The sequence below is a fragment of the Vigna radiata genome, chromosome 11 (assembly GCF_000741045.1).
Source record: "Vigna radiata var. radiata cultivar VC1973A chromosome 11, Vradiata_ver6, whole genome shotgun sequence".
Classification (NCBI taxonomy): Eukaryota; Viridiplantae; Streptophyta; class Magnoliopsida; order Fabales; family Fabaceae; genus Vigna; species Vigna radiata.
Window position 1 is genome coordinate 4412953 of NC_028361.1, and position 12801 is coordinate 4425753.

General features: G+C 33.0%; 3 protein-coding genes across 4 annotated transcripts; 1 reads left to right on the plus strand and 2 right to left on the minus strand.

The window, feature by feature from the left end:
- Positions 1-771: 771 nt before the first annotated feature.
- Positions 772-4175, plus strand: LOC106777738 (PI-PLC X domain-containing protein At5g67130). Of its 2 annotated transcripts, XM_022776047.1 has the most exons (10): positions 772-1376; positions 1477-1599; positions 1696-1833; positions 2137-2235; positions 2328-2631; positions 2701-2924; positions 3014-3100; positions 3277-3340; positions 3490-3896; positions 3977-4175. In XM_022776047.1, the coding sequence occupies exons 1-9, from the start codon at positions 1260-1262 to the stop codon at positions 3591-3593; spliced, it is 1260 nt and encodes a 419-aa protein (XP_022631768.1). In that variant the 5' UTR covers positions 772-1259; the 3' UTR covers positions 3594-3896; positions 3977-4175. The 2 variants fall into 2 exon arrangements, with proteins under 2 accessions (XP_022631768.1, XP_014520955.1); XM_014665469.2 differs by lacking the exon at positions 3277-3340 and having other exon boundaries at positions 778-1376.
- Positions 4176-5547: 1372 nt separating this feature from the next.
- Positions 5548-8005, minus strand: LOC106777223 (F-box protein At5g67140). Its single transcript, XM_014664780.2, has 5 exons — positions 7761-8005; positions 7515-7661; positions 6675-6810; positions 6055-6153; positions 5548-5911 (listed from the first exon to the last, which is right to left on the minus strand). Exons 1-5 carry the CDS (start codon positions 7847-7849, stop codon positions 5747-5749), a joined length of 636 nt encoding a protein of 211 aa, XP_014520266.1. The 5' UTR covers positions 7850-8005; the 3' UTR covers positions 5548-5746.
- A 2621-nt stretch (positions 8006-10626) lies between these two features.
- LOC106776906 (caffeoyl-CoA O-methyltransferase) lies at positions 10627-12005 on the minus strand. The gene is made up of 5 exons (XM_014664378.2): positions 11910-12005; positions 11748-11827; positions 11527-11671; positions 11300-11431; positions 10627-11181 (listed from the first exon to the last, which is right to left on the minus strand). Exons 1-5 carry the CDS (start codon positions 12003-12005, stop codon positions 10888-10890), a joined length of 747 nt encoding a protein of 248 aa, XP_014519864.1. The 3' UTR covers positions 10627-10887.
- Between the last annotated feature and the right edge of the window lie 796 nt (positions 12006-12801).

Sequence of the window (12801 nt, forward strand, 5' to 3'; positions counted from 1 at the left end):
AATATTAAATTATTGAAAGTTTTGGTAGCATACCAAAAGCTGATTCGTTGGATTATTAGTTTATTAATAAATATTTATTAGTTAAAGGACATTCTTGTAAATTGCTTTTATAATGAAAGAACTGCGAATCAATGAAAGTTGTACTTTTAAATTTTGATAAAACTTGTTAAAAAAATGCAGAAAGTAATATTTGAAGTTCTTATAAATTTGGATAAACTTATTTATAAATACCTTTTGAAAGCATCAGAATATTTCTTTTAAGACAATCTAGTTTACAAAACATGAATACATCCATTTTAGTAAAATGAATCATATATTCATACCGCAAATTTCCCGAAACAACAATATTTGATGAGAATGATATGCATGATACATTTTAATCTAATAAATCCTTTGATAATTTATTCTGTAAGGAATCTGCTTTCATAAAACTGAGATACGTTCTCATCAATAGTTAATGATACGTTCTCGTCAAAATACTCACTCATTTCCATGATATATTTATTAAAGTTGTTTAATTTCCCGTGACTGAAAGCTTGTTTCTTATTTTCGCCATTTCTCCATCGTCAAGTGATTTATAAAGATTGTAACACTCAGGATCATTTTAATGAATAAATTGAATACTCATTCCTAAAAATATTAATGAACTGACTAATCTATTAAACACCTTTCCAATTTATCATAGCGAATTGCTCTTTCTTGAATCCAAAACTTTCATAAAAAATCCATTGCCCGAAAGGCATGTGAATATGGGCATGAAATTGCATGCTTTGTTGCCTATCATAAAACTGTGTCTGAAATTCACTTCTAGCAGTAATTTCTGGGCAGAAGCAGAATACCCCACCACGTGAAAAGCATAAATAAAGAGATCCCAGAGAGTGCTTGAAGCAGAGTGGAGTGGTGGACGATGTAAAAGAGGAAACTTGGAAAAGTGGCGAAAACTCAAAAAGATAACTCTCAACCAAAGGATCACATTGCATTTAGAAGAAGCTAGTGCCTTTTGTCAGCCTTGTATTAAACAAACAATTTTCTTCTTAATTCAAATAATATATTAAAGTGCATCATTACATAATAATACACACATAAACGTTAAGTATAGTTGCCTCAAAATAAGAGAAAAATTAAAGGTGACAAAGCCAAAACTTTCATCAACCTCTCTCTCTCTCTCTCTCTCTCTCTCCTCTTGCACAGTAAAATCTCTTTCTTTTCCTTTCAACTTTCAAACCTTTCCTCTTTCTCTCTCTCTCTCTGGTGCTGTGATGTGCTCGCGTTTCTTGTATTCCCGCACCAAATGCAGAACCCCCACCATCTTTGCGTCACTCTTCTTCTCCCTCTTCCTCACCTCTTCCGCCGCATGCTTCAACGTGAATTGCCAGGTTCACTTCCTTTACCTTCTCACCCTTCAGACTCAGTTCTGATCCATGCAAACTCGTTTCAGTTTTTGAGATTCACCTGAAAATTCACCAACTTTCGCAGGTTCTGGAAGCATGTACAGCTGCCACCGATTGTGGGCCGGGTCTCTATTGCGGCAATTGCCCTGCTTTAGGCCGGACTCGCCCCGTTTGCACCAGAGGCCAAGCCACCATCGTTACATCTCTCGTAACCTCCAACGACATATCTGACATGACAGACAACATATCATATCTATGTAATTCAACAACATTAACTGTCTCCTTTTTTGGAACACCCATGCAGGTGAATGGTTTGCCCTTCAACAAGTACACGTGGATCATGACCCATAATTCATTCAGCATCGTGGATGCACCACCTTTGGCTGGTGTTCAGAGACTCACCTTTTACAATCAAGAAGACACTGTTACTAACCAGTTGAGGGTATGTATTGTTGTTCCTTCTTCTCTTCTAAGTGGGATTCCTTGGATACACAAAACGTCACATCGTTTCCTTCTTCGTTTTGCATTTTCAAGATTCTAGTTTACCTTCATGATGAAGGGAATGTCTGTTTTAATTTTGAATGTACGTAGTTTACTTATTTTTTTAGTGATTCTTTTTTACATAGCTTCAGGATGAAGGGGTTAAGTGATTGGGATTAATTATTATATGCTCTTGTCTACCAATAATTTTGTGTTTTACTTGTTTGTTTAGTGATTCTTACACATTTTTATGGGTGGTGTTTAGAATGGAGTGAGAGGATTGATGTTGGATATGTACGACTTTGAGAACGATATCTGGCTCTGTCATTCATTCCAAGAGCAGTGCTTCAACTTCACTGCCTTTGTAATCTAACTATAAACTCCTCTTTGATATTCGTTTTACTATATCTTATTTTGCTGGTGTTGTCTAATGTGGCAAGCTGAAAAATTTTTCAGCAACCTGCAATAAATACTTTGAGAGAAGTGGAAGCATTCTTAACTGCAAATCCGACCGAGATTATCACCATTGTAATTGAGGATTATGTGCGTACTCCGAAGGGGTTGACTAATCTGTTCTCAAATGCTGGACTAGATAAATATTGGTTCCCGGTGTCTGATATGCCCAAGAAGGGTGAAGATTGGCCCACTGTAACGGAGATGGTTCAAGCAAATCGTCGTCTACTTGTTTTCACTTCGGATGCTTCTAAGGAAGCTGAAGAAGGAATCGCTTATCAGTGGACTTACATGATTGAAAATGAGTGTAAGTTGCAGCACAGATATATCATTATAGTAAATGTTGTGAAATGACAACATCATAACTACCTTGCAGCCGGAGATCCTGGAGTTGAAGGGGGTTCTTGTCCACACAGAAAAGAATCGAAGCCGCTGACTTCTAGAAGTGCATCACTGTTCTTACAGAACTACTTTCCAACATATCCGGTTGAAGCTGACTCATGCAAAGAGCATTCAGCTCCACTTGCTGATATGGTCAACACATGTTACAAAGCTGCAGGAAATGTGTTGCCTAATTTTATAGCAGTTAATTTTTACATGGTATTCCTTCTGTTGGATTATTGATTCCACTTCGATAATGTGGAAAATAACTCAAATCTATTTCATAATTCTAAATGAATTTCATGCAGAGGAGTGACGGTGGGGGCGTTTTCGATATCGTGGATAAAATGAACGGCCACTCGCTGTGCGGCTGCAATACAGTCTCTGCTTGCCAGGTTTGCTTGCGTTTCTTGTCCATTTGCTCGTCAACTTTCTTCTTTAGTTTTATAATTTCACATCTTTTATTCCTACGGCAGTGGAAACCTAATTTAGAATAAGTTCAGTCCGACTTTCTCAAATTCATCATGGTTGACTTTGACCGTATCCTCAATTTCTTTTTGGAAAAATATAGATTGAAACAAGCTTCTCCATACATGCATACATTTTCCCCAAAGATGTCGGACCCTCATGTAAAAGTAAGGTGTTGGAACAACATTTGTGTGTATGATGAGTTGATGTTATATCAGATGGAATTCTTAATATGGATTGATTTATATCCTAGCACAGCTTCTACCTACATGAATAATAGATCAAGGACAACTAGATAATTTCTGCAATTATGCAGGAGGGAGCACCTTTTGGATCTTGCAAGAATATCAGTACTGTACCTTATACAAGTCCAGTGACCAACACAGCTGGAAGCTTTACAGGATCTGTTCAGTTCTCTAGATCGGCTTCACCTGCTCTTTCTCCAAATTGCTGCCTTTTCGTCTTGTTTTATTTCCTCCTTATTTCTGTTTTATTGAGATTGTGATTATTATTACACAAGCCAAGTCTAACAAGAGAATGAGCTAGTCTTTGAAGAGGGGCTTCTTGTGATTTAGTGTGAAATGCCATGGAACTGCTCATAGGTTAGAAATGAGATAAAACAAAATTTTGGAATTGCTGAGGCCATAATCAGGGATCTGTGAGGTCATCTGAGGTAGATGGTAACCCACCAAGAAAGACTAAGATGAATTCAGAGCAGTTCAGGTATGTTTCCAAGGATATGATGTCTTATCTGCTACCCCTGAGTAATTATATTTGTAATGTTTCCCCTTATTGGTTTTCAGGATTTGTACCAAGGTATCATTAGTCAAGACAGAATACGAAATTTGCAACATAGGATCAGGATGTCAAGAAGCTCTTGGTCTTTGTTACGGTTTCTTCCGATTGTATTCTTCACAATACTTACCACTTGTCCTTTTTTCATTCACTTTTGTATTCATGTTTGAACACTATATATAGTGCTATTCTCCTACATTTTTACCACATAACATAAACATGGAACATGGACCTTATAGTTTAACAGAGGTTTGCCAGCTTTTAAAATCAGAACATCGTGTAGATTTTGTCTGTAAATGAAAAATAAATAAATAATAATCGAATAATAGCCAGAGGTGTTATAAATCCTTGAAAAAATCTCACAATTTGACGTTCATGACGTGGAATTTGACCCTAAGATATTATTTAATTGAGTGGATTTGAGAGAGACTAATTGAGTGGATTTGAAGATAATTTTTGTTTATTGTTTATTTGAGTGAATTTAGAGGTAATCGGGATTTGGAAGTAAATTTTTTTAATTTGTCACATAAATTAAATCTTACACTAATTTTTACAAACTTTACTTCCAAATCCATTCTCAATTACTTCCAAATTCACTCAAATAAATAACAAAAAAATTTATCTTCAAATCTTTTCAAATCTACTCAATTACTCTATATCAAATCCACATAATCCTGTTAGCAATTCCTTATTTGGAAGAATATAACATTGACGTGAATATAATTAGACAAACAAAATTTACACGAAACAAATAATTTTAACTTTGCACGCTAGTTACCATCTAGAAGTTGAGTTTCCAACTGAAAACCTGATCCATCCACCTGTTAGGACTGCATCTCTATCAGCTATCAGATTTCTAGTCGGTTTTTGTTCTTTTGGATTGAAAATTATATGAAAATTATATATTGATTTTTATCTTTATAGGAGATGTGAATTTCCAACAATATAATTTATTAAACTATATTTTCAGATACAAATAATAAAATCGAAGGTAATTTAAACTTGTAGTGTTGAATACTTTATAATTCTTTAATAAGATCTCAAGTAATTTTACATTTGTTAAAAAAAATCCATAAATAATACAATATCCTTAAAAATATATCAAATATAAAAAATTATAATAATAATCAATAGCATGATCAGCTTAAACGGCTTTGTTAAGTTAGGTTAGGTGTTTGATTTCTTTATTTTTCTCTCTAAAAAACGCCGAATCTTTTTCTCATTATTATATTTTAGTGTATGATTGGTAAAATCAACTTGCCACTTGAATAAACTTTTCAATAAGTAGTTTTAGCATAGAAGACAAATAATGATTAAAGTACAATTATTTAAAATCTTATAATCTCAAATCAACTTGTTAGATAAAAAAAATGTCTTCTAGAGTGTACAAATTAATTTTTAATGTACGGGAAAATATTGATTATATTATCTTAATTTTATTTTTTTATAAATACTTGTTAGTTAAGCAATTTTTCTAAAGTTGGTCTCAGCTCAGTACAGCTGTACACTTTGGATGCAACTTCCATAGGTAAAGTCTATATACAGAGACAGTGTAAGAATTAAATGAATAGATAGAGTTCAATAATCTTTCTTTACTCACGACTTTGTTTTGTGAATAGAACCTTTACAGAAATAGCTACTTGCAGAAATGGATTTTGACATATTCAGCTTTTGAGGCATGTTGAATTGAATCTATGAACAGAAAAACGAAACAATCTGTACATAAAAATAGCAGTAGAAAACAACCAGGGACACCATTCTATACATTTAGTCTAGTTTCAGATTTTGATGATAAGAGCTGGTCTTAAAACAAGTAAATTGTTGAGGCAGTCCACAGGAACTCTTGTTCCCCATACATTCATTGATTTCAGCTCCAGACATTTGTCAACTATGGCAAAAAGCCCATTCTCAGTTACATGGCGACAGCTCCAAAGAACAATGGTCTGAACAAAAACAATAAGCAATCATTTCAGTCACAAACATCGAATATGAAGCCACTGAAGATTGATTATCAGGTTGATGATACATACTAAATACAGACAGCGAGATGAATGAAAAACTTAACATTCAATTTCTTATAACTTACCTCCAACTTTGGACAACTTCTTGCAATGGCAAACAGAGATTCGTCCGTGATAAATGTACCACCAACATTCAGATGTTGTAAAGATCTAGTTCTAGATATCTGTTATACCATAGTTGTCGTTAGAGAAGAAAAATGAAACAAAAATAAAACAACACTTACATAGACTATGTTTTCTATTTGAGGACAAATTTTGTGGCTATAAACTGAAATCCACATAGGCTATTAGTCAAACTAGAAACACCCAAAACAACAATTCCTTAACCTGATAAATGTTAGAATAATATAAGCACAATCTAGTCATGACAGCCTTAAATTCTCAAAAGTAACTTAATTTAATTCCAACTGCAATAGTCTGCACAAAATGAATATATGTTGGAAGGGGAAGTGGGACACATATTGAATAGAAAAAGATCAATACAAAGAATGACCCATATATTTAATATTTGAAAACTTTGGGTTGGATTTAATGTCATGTTTACTGGTATAATCAGATGATGGAGATTTTCAGGGAGCTGAAAAAAGCATTGTGATTTAATCCCTTTCTATTTTCTAACACCATTCCAAGTAATATGTCACACACACCCAAGCATATAAGTTACAAAATCAAAACAATGGCATACCAGTTGAACAACACCTTCATCTGTGATGCCAGTCAAACCCCACAATGATATAGATGTGAGATTGCTGACACACTTAGCAAAAGATATTCTGACAAGTCCTGCATCAGTTATTTGGCAACACCAACGGCTTCTTGGTCTGAAAATACAAAACACAATAAAAGTTGTCCATCTTATAGCTACATTCTTGAGACCTTGACGATGCCAACATAGCTCATAACTGGTTATAAACTTCCAAATTTTACAAGTATGCTTGTCAAAGTTAATGGCACCTTACTTATTTCATGTATTCTATAGAGTTAAAATGAACCAACATGTATAATCTAATCTATTCAACCAACAACAGTTTCGGTTGCACGACAACCTCTTACTTGGCATTTCCATGTCAGAAAGCTTTAAAATCAAGAAAACACAGCTGTTCTATTAGCCAAACATTGCCAACACAAATCAAGAGAAAAGGGTTACAGGTTCGCCTTAGGACAAACGATGCAGATTCTTATCAAAATCAAAATTACAAATACGGCTTTTACTTAGCATCATTCAAAACCCCACCAGAGATTCATATCCCTAACAAACATGTTATCAACCTTCTCCAAATTGCTAGTTTCCTCTGGAACCTAAAATAGCACAAATAATTTTCATTGAATTTAAAAATCAATACTTGATGTTCACTTCGATGTTTAAGAAAGATCATCAATCAAAAACACTTCACCCTCCTTGTAATCAACAAAGGGGTTATAATCAGGCAAATCAAAAGTACAAAACCGAAGAACAGTAAAAGAATAGGATAAAATAGGAGTGAGGGTATGAAAAGAAAGAGAAGTATGTACTATGTACACATACATATGAAGTTTGGTGAGATTGTAGGCATGACAAACAAGACGAGCAGTGGATTCATCATCCATTTTCCAACCTGCAAAGCTGAGATTCTCTCTGCATGCCAGAGATTCATTCACCCCTTGTTTCCATTTCTTGCAAACCTCGCTCGCTCTTTCAAAGCAAAACCACATCACAAAGCCAAATTCATGATGATTGGTGAACGAATTGTTAAACCAATGAAAGAGCTATGCAGCAAAGATAAGAACTTACTGAGCCAAATCAGTGAAGGAAGTGAAAAGAACAAAAATATTAGCCAACAAGTCAACGGGCAAGCGATCAATCTCTGCCTCAACTTCCATTAGATCCTCTGACTGAAATCAGAAACTCAAAATAACCTTCACAAACACCCAGAAATAACCTTAAACTCTCTGTTCTGTTGTGATGAAAAGTGTTTTCTGTCAGAAATATATAATAATACAGCCAACAAGGAAACTGAAAAGTGTCCTCATGTTTTCGTCATCCCTTTTTATTGTCACGTCCTTCCTTACTGTGTTCACGAAACTTTTCTCTTCATTCATTATCTATTTTTCTTTTTGAGTTAAAAACTCTTTATATGCAATAAACTATTCTGTGTTTTAAAATATTTAGAGCAATTACACATCAGAGTCCAAATTCGAAATAACTAATTAGCATGAATGCCAGTTAATTCATACGTGGATGGACCTTTATTAGTTAAATTAGTTAAAAAACGGTGGAACATACTCTTTTATTCACACACATAATAAGGAATACCCATAGATTCAGATTCTAGATTCTCTCTTTAGTTTAATTATAGCTCCTATCAATCAATCATTTTTTGTTGGTAATATCCAACTATTTTTTTCATTTTAATGCATAATTAAATAATTGGAATTTTTAAATGAAAATGAGTTAGTTGAGTTGTTGAGTTTTAATTAGCTTCTTTAAATTCCTTGGATTTTGTAAGGAAAATAAAATCTGGTTGGAAAAAATTTGAGGTGTGGAATGACTAATAATTAGCTCATTCCGGAATCGTGTAAAAGTTGTATCATCACTTATTTTAATTATATTATTTGTTACGTGTATTTTTTTTCTTGAAAGAAAAGCACTTGCATACATTGTTTGAATTAATCTTTCACTTTTAAAAGGTTGAAGTATGTTTGGCTAATTTTTAAGTTTTTTTTTAGGTCCATTTTATATATTTTTAAAAGGTTAAGGATTTTGTTTGTGTAAGTTTGGTCAAAAGTACTTTTTTTTCATTCACGTCTCTCCGTTGACTTTTATTGTGGATTATTAAAAGGTCCTTTGGGATACACGTAAATGCAGCTCCTTCATATTCATTTTTCACCAATATGTCGTCATTATTTTAGTATTATTGTTTTGTATTACAAAATATTGTATGCTATTTTTCACAAAATTCTTTTTGTTATTTATTAGAGAAAGATCACTTTCTTTTTCTATGGTTATAATTTATTTTTCCTGAACCTTATAAAAAATTAGTTTATACTTTTTTAAATAAGAAAAGGTTAAAGAAGATTCTAGATTTTGGGTTACATGATTGGGATTTCACAGCGAGATGAGATGTTGGCTAATTTTACAACACCGAAAGAAAATATATCGTCTTTCTTTTTCTGCTTAATAATGCACCTCATATTTATTTCTGAAGGAAAAAAATATTATTTCTAACAGGTCCAAGGAATTTCTTCCTGTACCTCCAATTTTTCTTACTATACTTCCAAAACTGTTGTGCCAAATACGTCCTTTGAAAAATACTTGTGTGTATATATATATATATATATATATATATATATATATATATATATATATATATATATATATATAACTTTAAATAAATTATGTAAACAGTAATTATTATTATTTTTTATCAAACATTTTTACATCATTTGAAACTTCACTCATTTTGGTTCATCTTCCTTCATGTCTACATATTATATTCATTTTAGTAGATTATATTTTTCGTTCATCTTTATTTGAAATTTAATATTTATTTTTATTATATTTTGCATATTTCAAAATTTAAAATCCAATTTGTAAAAGTATTTACTAGATTTCGTAATTCGGTTCACTAAATTTCGTTTAAGAAAATTTATTAAATTTCGAAACCAATTAAATTTTCTCTCAAATAACTTTTCTCAAATTTCAAAATATGATATTATTTTTATTTTTATTTTTATTTTTTTAAATTTTTTTCCTTATTTTGTTTTATGAATTTCTTGATCTCTAATTTATTATTATTGGACAAGTAAAGTATGATGATGCGGTGTTGTAAGTGGATAAAGTCTAAAATGAAAAATTATTCTTTAAGTTTGATGAAATCATAAGAAAATTTTAACTTTATGTTAGATTTATCTTCTTTTATAAATGAAATTTGCGAGAAAAATTATACAACTAATTTTATATCTAATTAGATTTTTTCAACATGATGGGTTAATTAGGTGAGTTTAAGGAATTGGTTTTTATCTTATCAAGATAAAGCTCAAATATAGCCCAAAACCAAATACCGTCAGGTTCCATTGATTATACGAAAGGGCTTTTTATTCCTATACCTCATTATTATTATTACTAATTGTCACCCCATACTAACAGAGTAAAAATTCCCACTACTACCATCATTACTACTACTAAGGAAGAAAATGAGAGAGAACAAATTGTAAAAAAATATCATTTTAGAAAACTCATTAATTCTATCTTGTGTTTTATTAAAACTTATTCCAGACTCATTCCCCAAAATTCATGTATTACGAAAACTTGTTCCGAAAAACTGATTGCATAATAATTTTATGGAAAAACCTTCTTTAACAATGTTTTTTTATAACTTTTTGAGAACGCGTGATAGTTTGTGATTGGTCTGTTTTAAATATTTTTTTAAAATAAATTCAAACTGATTAATAAAATAGTGACATGTATAGTGTTGTCAAAAAATTGTTAAAAAATGTTGTTAAAATATCATAATCCTAATTTTATGTGTTTCATAAAACTTATTTTAATTAATTTTATTCCAGAAATCTGTTTCGAAAATCATGTTACACAACTTTTAAAATTTGTTCTGAAAATGTTCCTAAACAAGTAATTTAGAAGTAATATGATTTGTTCTGCAGAAAGAAGATCCATGCCACCATATTATATATAGTTGAGCTTATTATTACTCCAATACACACTATATATAAATATATAGTAAATATGATTCGGAATGAATACATGTGCTTTGTGTTGAGCAAGAGACACGTTATGAATGTATTCGCGTACAAGACAAAAATTCAAATTCATCCAAACAGGCACACATTATTTTTTTCATGGATTAGGTAACATAGTTGAAACTCGTGTTTTCCGTATGTTGCGGGTAAAAGGAGAAGAGTGATCAGATGATGCGGCGGCACAGTGTAATGCCGTCTCCAACGGGAAGCTGGCAAATCTCGACCCTTGAATCAAGTGCAAGTGCTTGATTCAGCTCTATAACAAAATCGCGATAATACTTAATATAATCCAAGAGAGGAGCATCGGGTGCTGCGGCCACAGAGCCGTTCCACAGGGTGTTATCATAGGCGATCATTCCTCCAATCTTCACAAGCTCAATCACCCTATTGTGATAGTTCAAGTAGTTATCCTTATCAGCATCGACGAAGATGAAATCGAAGCTTCCCTTGTTCTTTTCCTGTTCATGCAATGCAATACACACTCATCATCAAACACCATAGACTTATATACACATAATTTTGGCACTGATTCTTTCTTTTTCTTGAAAATAATGTGCATGGATTGATTGAACTCACGTCTTTGATGAGTTGATCAAGAAGAGGAAGTGCTGGGCCTTCTCTGAAGTCAATCTTGTGAGCCACTCCTGCCTTTTCAATCACAGGCAACCCCAGTTCATAATATTCCCTGCTAATATCCATTGCCAGGATCTGTTTCGTTTCGACAAAACCTTAATTTCATCACCCATATGCACCTTATATATCATATATATATTGATATGTTAATGTATGTATGAATTAAGCACCTTTCCATCAGATGGAAGAGCGAGGGCAGTGGAAAGCAAGGAGTAACCAGTGTAGACGCCAATCTCCATGGTGTTCTTTGCATTGATCACCTTCAGTAACATGCTTAGAAGTTGTCCTTCGTCAGGTGGTGTAGCTAAGAGGTTCCTGTTTTACAACATAGGTATGATATTGTGACAATTAAGGTTTTTTTATTTGAAAAGATACATGATCATGATCTTACCAAGGGTGTTTTTCCGTCAATTCACGTAGCTCCTTCAAGCTCTGGTGCTCTCTTGGGTACACACTGGTTTCAAGTATATACTGCAACACCAGTTTCAGAATGAAAATGTTTGTGTTGTTGGTATGGAAAAAGAAGAAGAAAATGTTAGTGATGGAATATTACCTGATAGAGTGCATCGCTCTGAAGGAGACTCTTGTGACGGAGTTGTTTGTGGCAAGGTATTTGAATTTGATGTTGCTCTTCGTTGGTGATAGTCATGATCGATATCTGGCTATGGGATTTATTCTCTGAATATTTTCTGAAGGTAAACAATGGCCAAAACCTGCTATATATAGAATCTAAGTGTCAACTGGTTGTTAAGGGGTTGGTAAGTCGAAGCTTCCGTTTGGGATTGTGCAGGATTCCTTTCAGTATAAAATAATATATTTGAATGACCTTAAAGTAATCCTATAATTAACATAATGTGACCATTATTCATTAATTATAGTTATTATTAGGATTCTTTTGCAGGAAGTAGGTGCAACCAAAATTGATAATGACACACACGACAGCATAACTAACACACAATTGTCTTTAATTTTTCTTCTAACAGGGAAATGTAGTAGTATTTGGATTTTTTTTTCTTTACAAATAAATATCCAGTACATTATCAAGTAATAAAAAAGGTATATTTTCTCTGAAATTAGCCGACATATCATTTCAATGTGCTAGAAAATAAAATAATCCTAATTGAAAGTCTTTATTGAGATGTCACTAGTACAAAAACATTGTTTAGCGTCACTCACAAGACGTCGGTTAAAGGGTGACTCGACGTATGTTAATGGACAGTGACATTACCATAAATAAATTGGTAACTAAGTCGTCGGTTTCTAGGGCAAACGACGTCTATAATATAGTAGACGTTTGTTCTTCCATAACCAGACGTCCAAGGGCCTGACAGGTAGGCGAGAAGACAGTTTTTTCTACCCCATTGACGTCGGTTGTGAGGGGGGTAGACGTCTATCTGGCTGCAATTAATGCTCTTCACCTGATTCTCATGCGCTTAGACGTCACG

What these genes read in the sequence shown, in the direction of transcription:
- LOC106777738 (XM_014665469.2), top strand. Translation starts at nt 1,260, where the DNA reads ATGTGCTCGCGTTTCTTGTATTCCCGCACCAAATGCAGAACCCCCACC. An exon ending in CCACCATCGTTACATCTCTC is followed by an intron (nt 1,600 to 1,695) that starts GTAACCTCCAAC and finishes ACACCCATGCAG; the next exon opens with GTGAATGGTTTGCCCTTCAA. An exon ending in CTGTTACTAACCAGTTGAGG is followed by an intron (nt 1,834 to 2,136) that starts GTATGTATTGTT and finishes GGTGGTGTTTAG; the next exon opens with AATGGAGTGAGAGGATTGAT.
- LOC106777223 (XM_014664780.2), bottom strand. Translation starts at nt 7,849, where the DNA reads ATGGAAGTTGAGGCAGAGATTGATCGCTTGCCCGTTGACTTGTTGGCT. An exon ending in TCCTTCACTGATTTGGCTCA is followed by an intron (nt 7,662 to 7,760) that starts GTAAGTTCTTAT and finishes TTGCTTTGAAAG; the next exon opens with AGCGAGCGAGGTTTGCAAGA. An exon ending in ATGAAGGTGTTGTTCAACTG is followed by an intron (nt 6,154 to 6,674) that starts GTATGCCATTGT and finishes ATGGTATAACAG; the next exon opens with ATATCTAGAACTAGATCTTT.
- LOC106776906 (XM_014664378.2), bottom strand. Translation starts at nt 12,005, where the DNA reads ATGACTATCACCAACGAAGAGCAACATCAAATTCAAATACCTTGCCAC. An exon ending in AGAGCGATGCACTCTATCAG is followed by an intron (nt 11,828 to 11,909) that starts GTAATATTCCAT and finishes CTGGTGTTGCAG; the next exon opens with TATATACTTGAAACCAGTGT. An exon ending in CTCTTCCATCTGATGGAAAG is followed by an intron (nt 11,432 to 11,526) that starts GTGCTTAATTCA and finishes GAAACGAAACAG; the next exon opens with ATCCTGGCAATGGATATTAG.